This window comes from Olea europaea, unplaced genomic scaffold (genome assembly GCF_002742605.1).
Source record: "Olea europaea var. sylvestris unplaced genomic scaffold, O_europaea_v1 scaffold1082, whole genome shotgun sequence".
In the NCBI taxonomy this organism is placed as follows: domain Eukaryota; kingdom Viridiplantae; phylum Streptophyta; class Magnoliopsida; order Lamiales; family Oleaceae; genus Olea; species Olea europaea.
The window spans coordinates 222,068-231,522 of NW_019228177.1; the positions used below are offsets into that span (position 1 = coordinate 222,068).

The 9,455-nt window shown below is 32.7% G+C and overlaps 1 protein-coding gene across 1 annotated transcript; it reads left to right on the top strand.

Annotated features, from left to right (window-relative positions):
* The first annotated feature begins 4,498 nt into the window (after nucleotides 1–4,498).
* LOC111373188 lies at nucleotides 4,499–7,683 on the top strand. Its single transcript, XM_022995687.1, has 4 exons — nucleotides 4,499–4,853; nucleotides 4,962–5,518; nucleotides 6,655–7,170; nucleotides 7,233–7,683. Exons 1-4 carry the CDS (start codon nucleotides 4,631–4,633, stop codon nucleotides 7,356–7,358), a joined length of 1,422 nt encoding a protein of 473 aa, XP_022851455.1. The 5' UTR covers nucleotides 4,499–4,630; the 3' UTR covers nucleotides 7,359–7,683.
* Nucleotides 7,684–9,455: the final 1,772 nt, after the last annotated feature.

Sequence of the window (9,455 nt, forward strand, 5' to 3'; positions counted from 1 at the left end):
GTTACTTGAGATTTTTGGATGAAGCTAATCGGGTTACTTGAGATTTTTGGATGAAGCTAATCGGGTTACTTGAGATTTTTGGATGAAGCTAATCGGGTTACTTGAGATTTTTGGATGAAGCTAATCGGGTTACTTGAGATTTTTGGATGAAGCTAATCGGGTTACTTGAGATTTTTGGATGAAGCTAATCGGGTTTGATAGTCTCAAGGGTTAGCTACTGAATATGCTTGAAATCATGTTAATTCAACGTGTGTAGAATTTTATATGACACTTAAAGTATGCTGAGCTAGGTTACTTTCCAACCTGAGTCGCTACGGGGTTTTAAAAAATATTTTAATGCCCTATATGCTGTCGACAGAAGTCGATTTTTGGATGTCATATTATAAGGAGTTTTCTACTTTACACTAAAATTCACAAAGTTTCGAGATCGATAGCTATGCAAACGAATTTATTTTGCCAATTTCCGTTTGAAAGAAAAACTAAAACAGCAACATTATTTTTAAAGTTTTGCCAAAAAGTTTCACATCAATAGAGGTTATCTTTTAGTATTGAATTATTTTGTTTTCAAAAAAAGGCCCACCTTTCCAGGGAAATGGCATGAGAGGATCCAGACAAGGATCTGCCATAGAAGATTGAGTACAAATGAGAGCTTTTCGTTGAATTCATAGTCTTTTTTGTTGAACGAGAGTTTGGCTTTTTGAAAGCAAATTTCATTTAGCTTTTGTTAGAGAATTTCTTTCGTGGTGGGATCAGTTAAATTTTCTCAATTTTTGTTTTAGGCTTTGGTCGCATGGAACAATTCAGTATTTATCTCTTCAAGATGAATCATAGTTTGCTTCGCCTTTTCACTTGCCATTGTTAATGTAGTGGTTGAAATTTGAAAATTTTAAGATCAAAAGATAGGAGGATAAAAAAGTCCCACCGAGCGTGCCAAATAGTATTTGAAATACAAAAATCATTACAAATTGTATTTTTCAAAGTACAAGTGGATATTAATCCTCTTGTTATTGCGAAATAGTAAAATTCTCTGATTAATAATCTGAATGTTTGAAGACGAAAGACTACGTGACTTAAATTCTGGTCTTCGAGAATTTGTTGAAAATTTGATTTTTTAAGAACTTGACTTGTTCAACTCTTAGATCTCGGGGTTTTGAATTGAACTTGAATTTAATTTGATTTGAAAAAGACTTTAATCTTCTTAGATTTGACTTGTACTTTCTTGATTCGAAGAAGATTTTGATCTTCTTGGTGTTCTCCGGACTTAGATTTGAGAGGATTTCATCTCTTAATCCGACTTTGGAAAATTTTCAGCACTTTGTGATTGTTTTATGTACTTTCACTTCTGTCTTTGAAATGTTATGGACCTTCGGTCCCACTTATAGGCAAAATTTGTGCCAATTTTGATGACAACTCAATTCTTTAAATAAAAAGAATAATTGAGTAATTATGGTGTTTTTTTTTTTTTTTTTTGAAGATAGCCTTTAGATTTTATGGACATTAGTAGATTTTAATTTAATTAGGTTAATTATTTAAATCGTCTCAATCCATTAATTATCTTATTTATTTAATTATTTAGTTATTTGTTTTATTTATTATTTTTGATGTCTACAATACAATGAATCCCCCAAGCCCTGGCTTGAATATATACATGTAATGAAACTCCACAAGCCTTCCTTTATTTGTTGGCCTCGAGTAAGTATTTATAGAACAATAATTAGATAAAATCATAGTTCAAATTGAAATCCATCAGAGAGTTTAAAGAAAAATGAAACAAATTCTTTTCTAAGTAAACTCCTTTTCTCATATGATTTTAGTCTTGACCCAATGCAAGTTTTGAAAGTTTAAAATTCAGACCCAAATGTAAAATTTAAACTTATGAATTTTTACTGAATACTCTATTAATATGTCCAATTGATAACGTGCAATTCAGTTAATTTTTAATTGCTTCAAATCAACTCCAATTAAACTACAAATAACGTATTTTCATACAAATTGTAATTAAATTGGGATTTTCCTAAAATTAACATTGTTTACACGAAATTAAGTAGATATTCGTCCAATTAACATATAAATAAATAAGAGAAGTAGTACGAATAAGCAAATAAAATGTATTAATCACTTTGCTAATTATTTTGGTTAGTAAATTTATTGGGTATATATATACTTAAATTGGGTTATCCCAAGTTATAATTCATGTCAAACTCAACGTATTTTTGTTCCAAAGAAAATTCCTAAAGTATTTTCAAACCATTAAAAACAAATTGATAAAATTATTTAGTGCAAGTTGTTGTGATTGAATTGTAGTAGGTAACCAATAAAACAGTTTTAAATTTTTTATTTTTTATTTTGGTTCATTTAATGTTTAAAGGAAAACAACACAAACACGTATTTTTCCAAATACATTCTTTTTGAGTAAAATATTTTATCTCACAAGTAAAAAATTATTTGAGAGTGGATTCAGTGAATGTGGAAAAGTAACTCAAAAGAAAAAAAAAATGTATATATATATATATTTCAAGTGGATCACATGCTTAAATAATGGTGTTTGGAAAATTTTCAAATTGGTAAGTAAGAATGGAATCAATGCCTCAATTTTGATGTTCACACCACTACAATGTTGTAACTTTGATCTCACAAACACAAACAGGATCTTTTGTCAATTCGTCTGACTTGTACGTGGATTCTTGTTTGATTATAATTATAGATAACTATACAATATATAAAATTTAGAAAAATATATAAGATTTCTCGAGACCGACTTAATTTGAAATCAACGATTTCTTCTCCGAATCTACGAATATTTTCTCATAAACCCGTATTTGAAAATAAAATTAAAACATTTTTCAAATCTTTGCAAGTTGGTCTCTACTCAAAATTGATGACTTTACTTTCTGTTATGTTGCATGCGATAGAATGGTCGGCCATTTACACTTTTTTGATATTTTAATTTATTATTATAACGGAATCGGTGAGGGAGTGGGCCCGGGAACCATCAAACCTTTGATTGTGTCTTTTAGTATAAGTCAAACAATCCAACAAATCTACTTTCTCCCACCAAAAATTGTTTGACAGCAAAAACTATACAACTCACTTTCTTTGCAAATACCCAATCACATCAACATGTCAATTCAAAGTAATAAACAAGTCATCTTTTTGTTTATTACCCAATCAATAAAAAGCAGATATAGCGAAATCTTAAATAAAATAATGCTATATAATCATTGTTTGGTATTTATTAAAATCAAATAATGTTTATATTTTGATAAAAATTAATAAAATATATAGTTGGATAATTATGAATTCTATGAAATACGTAATTAAAATTAAGAGTCTGTTTGTCTTCTATTATGAGAGAAATTAAAAATTTTTAAATAGTATTTTTTTAGAAAATGTGTAGTTAAAATTAAAAAAAAATTATTAGTTCGTGTGTAAAATATTTTATTATGTGAATATGTATTGAAAAGGGTTACTATAGCAATCAATTTGATTTGTTGGAGGATGACAAACAGAAACTAATTGTTAATTTTGATTTAGATTTTAATCATATTTTCTCAAGATTATCTTGTTTAAAAGTTTGTCAAGAAAACTTGAAATCTCAAATTGAATATTGTTATGTAGCACAATTTTCATGCTTTAAAACTGAACTTTTAAGTAATTTGAAAGCTTATTATTATCTAACTTTCAGTTACATGATAGTCTAGTATGATATTATTGTTTATATTGTTGAAATTTGTCAAGTAATTATCCAATTGATTTGCAAATTTATGTAGATTGAGAACTTAAAATTATATTAAAGACTTGTTTGACATATTCTTTGAGAAGTCAAACGAGATTTTGAGATTTAAAAGTTGCTTTTGATTCAATTGACTAAATTTTATAAAAGTGTTAATTAGAAGAGCTTTTAAAGAAAATTTGTCTAATGTAATTTTATTTAAAAGGATTTTTCAGAATATGAAACTCTTCTAGATATTAGTTTTCAATTAAAAATTAAGATACTTTTTTTAAAAACTCTTCTACATAAAATAAAAACCAAAGATAAAAACATGTCAAACGAACTCTAAGTAAGATATTAAGGAGCTCAATCTTAGGTTTTTCAAATCAATACAACTCATGCCTTGTTTGAGCCCCATTATTTTCTCATTAAAATAAAAAAAATATGATCGTTATTTATTACATCAAGTCATCATATTTTTCTTTTTATCTTTTGTGTGGAGCTCATAATGATTATACTTTTCATTCTCATTTTTATAATAATGTAGCTCAAACGGCTAATCAATTTTCTTTGCAAATATATATCCATTTTCAGAGAGATGTCGGTATATTGTGTATTTGTCAAATTTTTAGTTGAACACCAGTCTGTTTTTATACGAGAAACAAAATACGTGTTAACTACGCTAACTTGTGGAATATAACAAACAAAAAAGTGCAAAGAATCTTTAAAAAATCAAAATGAAGTCCGCAAAAAGTTAAAGGATGACAGGTAATATATTCAGACAAGGGCACACCCACCCACCCCAACAGGGACGCATCAAACTGCACTGGGCAAACCATTTCCCCTTCCTCCTCACTCTCTATTTATTGCATTGTTAACGCCAGTAATTCTCATGCTTGGTTTCTTTAGAATATTACCATGGGAAATTTGCTGTGTTTTTGGGTTGTGGCGGCAAGTTCGCTAGTATTTTGTGGGTCTTGGGCAAATGCTAAAGACGCAAGTGCTTCGGCGGTCGGGGACCCGGGCATGCGAAGGGATGGGCTGAGAGTTGCCTTTGAAGCTTGGAATTTCTGCAATGAAGTAGGCGAAGAAGCCCCTGGTATGGGAAGTCCAAGAGCTGCTGATTGCTTTGATATTTCAAGTAAGAATGGTGAAAAATATTCAACTTAAAATTATATTTTTATTTAGGCATTTTTATTTAGACTTCATTTGCTTGTTGTCAAATCTGTTTTCATTTTGTCCTTTTTAGACCATTCTCTAATTCACAAAGTGAGTGAGGAGGATAACAAACTTGGCATTGGGAAGCAATTCCCGGGATTGAATCCGAAAGCACTGAACAATCCGGACCTGTATGCAGCGGAGAAGGAAATATATTTGGGTTCATTGTGTCAAGTTTCACACGCAGCAAAACCATGGCAATTTTGGATGGTTATGTTGAAAAATGGAAATTATGACACTAAATCTGGTCTTTGTCCTGAAAATGGGAAAAAGGTACCACCATTTAATCCAGGAAGATTTCCATGTTTTGGAAGTGGATGTATGAATCAGCCAATATTGTACCATCAGCCCACAAGTTTGGATGGAAAGGACACAATGAAAGGAGGTTTTAATGGTACTTATGAATTAGATGGAAATTCTTACTTTGAGGTTGTCTGGGAGAAAAAATTTGGTTCCGGGAGTTGGAATTTTGCTCATAAATTAAGGACCTCGAAAAAATATCCATGGCTTATGTTGTATCTAAGAGCCGATGCAACCAAGGGATACTCCGGTGGCTACCATTACGACACTAGAGGAATGCTCAAAACTGTAAGTATTAGAAATCCCAGTTTGATTATGTCCAATTTAATGCTAAATTTCCACTTTTTATGTTGTGAAATTTGGGTACTTCGCATGATCCATTTCGAGGTCGACTTTGCAGACATGGCAATTCATTAATAAAATGTTATTTCTGTATTCAAAATTTCTAGTTGCTATCATCTGTATTTGGTTGTGGTCAAATCACTAGGATAACCTTAATTTGTTGGGTTTCAACTAGGGCAGGACTCAATGTGATGGAGACGCCAAGCATATTATTATTGTTTTGTAGAAAACTAGATTAGCCTACACCGAATGAATGTGTTGGACTTCCTTCACTAGACTCATTCAAATCACTAGGAGAACCTTAATTTGTTGGGTTTCAACTAGGGCAAGACTCAATGTGATGGAGACGCCAAGCATATTATTATTGTTTTGTAGAAAACTAGATTAGCCTACACTGAATAAATGTGTTGGACTTCCTTCACTAGACTCATTCAAATCACTAGGAGAACCATAATTTGTTGGGTTTCAACTAGGGCAGGACTCAATGTGATGGAGACGCCAAGCATGTTAGTAGAAAACGAGATTAGCCTACACCAAATGAATGTGTTGGACTTCCTTCACTAGACTCATTCAAATCACTAGGAGAACCTTAATTTGTTGGGTTTCAACTAGGGCAAGACTCAATGTGATGGAGACGCCAAGCATATTATTATTGTTTTGTAGAAAACTAGATTAGCCTACACTGAATGAATGTGTTGGACTTCCTTCACTAGACTCATTCAAATCACTAGGAGAACCTTAATTTGTTGGGTTTCAACTAGGGCAGGACTCAATGTGATGGAGACGCCAAGCATGTTAGTAGAAAATGAGATTAGCCTACACCAAATGAATGTGTTGGACTTCCTTCACTAGACTCATTCAAATCACCCGTGATAAGATTATTTTTCGTGACTAAAACTGTCCCCCACATTCATGAAATCTATACTGTGTTTGTGTATTTCATTTAATAGTAATTTGCAAACCCAAGTCAAGGAAAATTTGCCTGCTTTCTTCTTATTTACTTAAAAATGAAGTAATTAGCTACTTTTATATGTCTTGTGTAAAATGCTGCCATTATTACAAAAAATGTAGTTGCATTCCAGCTTCCAGTCTCTCCTAATTTCAAGGTCAGATTGACTTTAGACATCAAACAAGGGGGAGGCCCTCAGAGCCAGTTTTACTTGATTGACATTGGCAGCTGCTGGAAGAACAATGGTGCTGCCTGTGATGGGGACGTGCTTACTGATGTAACCAGATATTGTGAGATGATTATCAACCCAGAAACCCCTGCTTGGTGCAGCCCAACAAATATTGGAAACTGCCCACCTTATCACATTACCCCGAATAACACAAAAATTCACAGAAATGATACTGCCAACTTCCCTTATGGAGCATATCACTATTACTGCTCTCCGGGAAATGCCCTGCACTTGGAGCAACCAAACAGTACGTGTGATCCTTACAGTAATCCCCAGGCACAAGAATTGGTTCAGTTGTTACCTCATCCAATATGGGCAGAGTATGGCTATCCGACTAAAAAAGGAGAAGGTTGGATTGGCGATAAAAGAACTTGGGAGCTCGATGTTGGTGGACTTTCCAGCAGACTTTACTTCTATCAGGTATGGAATTTAAAAAATTTTGTATACATAGTTTGGGGATATACTAACTTCCTTCTTTGCAGGATCCAGGTACCACTCCTGCTACAAGAGTATGGACATCTCTTGATGTGGGGACGGAAATTTTTGTGAGTGACAAAGATGAAGTGGCTGAATGGACTCTAAGTGATTTTAACGTCATTCTTACTTAACCAAAGGTAACCTTGTCGTGCACATTTTCCCCTGAAATGACCTTTTGCACGTATGAGAATGGAACGGAGAAGATTAACTCAAAGTCAAAGCTGTAGTTCCTTAATGCCGGCACCATTGTTGAAGTGAACAACTGCCGGTTCTTTTCCTCAAAGACGTATTATACACATTATCGTAAGCAATTAACAGTTTCAACTGTGAATTTGTACCATTGAGAGCTTCTTTATTCTAAACACAATTTTCAATTATGAATTAAGTAACCAGCAATACAGATATTTGTTGACATTTGACCAATAAAGTATCCTGTCATGTTGCAGATTTTAGCTTCGTTTTCTTGTTTTCTTATTTATTTGTTAGGCTATCATACATACTGTTAGGTGTAGTTAAATTTCGTGTCCAAATTATCATTCAATCCAGTTGTAATTAGGGGCGAGGTGTCAGGTGTTGGGAGTTGTTCACGAAAATATTATTTCGATTTAAACCCACTTTAAGTGTACGGTTCGTTAACAAATAATATAATGGAATGTTGATTTTCGAATATCGTCCCACAGAGATTGAGTTAGTTCAATTTTACTTATCACGACCTTAACTAAAACAAGAAAATAGTACGTGTTTTGTGATGGAAATTATAGTTAAACTAAATTAAGAATGCAACTAATGACTTAAATGAGCTAAATGAAAAATTATGTTTGAATGCAAATCGATGTAAATAAGGAATGAGAAACGCACTAGGATCACGAATCTCATACAATGATCCCCTTTAACTCTAGTTCTACAATTTGACAACACGTTTGCATGTTGAAGAATCAATGTTCTTATTTATTCAACAATCTCTTTCGAGTAATGTTGAACCTATCCATACATATGACCCAACTATATCTCTATGACGGATGCGAATAAATAAGAATGCACGAGTTTTTGTGAACATATAAAGAATCACGAAAGGTATAGCGATATATCTCTATCTCCTATTGGACCTTACAATGATTTATACTCTATCGAGCCTATTTCCCTTCTCTCGAATGCATGAAATACGCCACCAAATTCACACAATCACACGTATAATAATTGCTGAGAAGATAATTGCATATAAATAATTCAAACTCAAAGAACGAGTTTTATTGTCAAGAATATAAAATTAGAAATCAAAAGATTACATTGCATGGTTCATCGTTTTCCTAGTACAGAAATATCTAACCTAACATGGAGAAAAGAAGAAAACACAAAGAAATTTGAAGAAACAACATCATCAATTTAATGTTCTAATTGAATCTTAGCGTAATCCCGTCGATCTTCGTGTTTCTCCTCGTGTTTTTGGCTCAAAATCTCCTTCAAGATATATTGTAATATGTTCTCCTCTTGATTTGATGGCTCTAAGGTAAAATAGGTTCCACGACTTGTTTCCATAAGAATTTCAATCAGAAAATGAAACTAAAATTATAGTGCTGAAAGTGTACTACGCGACCGTATAGTACGCTACCATGCAACCGCATAGATCACACAAAATCAGCCCTCCAAGTCTCTAGATCTGATAATGCGACCACATAGACTTTCATACTATGCGATCGCATAGTATGAAGTATCTCCCAAAAGTGGCAATTTGGTTCCTGGCTCCAATTTCTTACTTCTTGGAGTCTTTCTTTCATTTCCTCTTCTTCCATCACTCTACTTCTTCAAGAATTAGTCCTTGATTCTTTAACATCTTCGTTTCTGTTTTTGGGTAATCTTTTGACTACTTACATTTTGGTCCCTAAACTTTGGTTTTCGTCCATTCTGGTCCTTTTTCGTTTCTTTTCTCTTAAATTCCATCACATTCATCAATATTGTCTTACAAAATGAAATCGTACAAACTAAGCTGTATTCAAACACTTTTGTCAATAATTTGCCATGTTGACAAATTTGTGGGCAAAATAACTGTGTAAAAATGCACTTATCAAACTCTCAAACTTGGGCTATCATCTGTCGTCAAACAAAATTGTGACTTAACTCTATACAAAGCATGGCTTGACAACTTGTCGTGTGTCAGGATTGGAATTCAGCAATAGTGCAAAAATAAAATCAACATTCACCTGTTAAATGCAAAACTCTACACGTGTATA

Excerpts from the sequence above, each read along its gene's own strand:
- LOC111373188 (XM_022995687.1), top strand. The coding sequence starts at position 4,631 with ATGGGAAATTTGCTGTGTTTTTGGGTTGTGGCGGCAAGTTCGCTAGTA. Across the intron at positions 4,854-4,961 it reads TGATTGCTTTGATATTTCAA|ACCATTCTCTAATTCACAAA; the intron begins GTAAGAATGGTG and ends TGTCCTTTTTAG. Across the intron at positions 5,519-6,654 it reads CTAGAGGAATGCTCAAAACT|CTTCCAGTCTCTCCTAATTT; the intron begins GTAAGTATTAGA and ends GTTGCATTCCAG.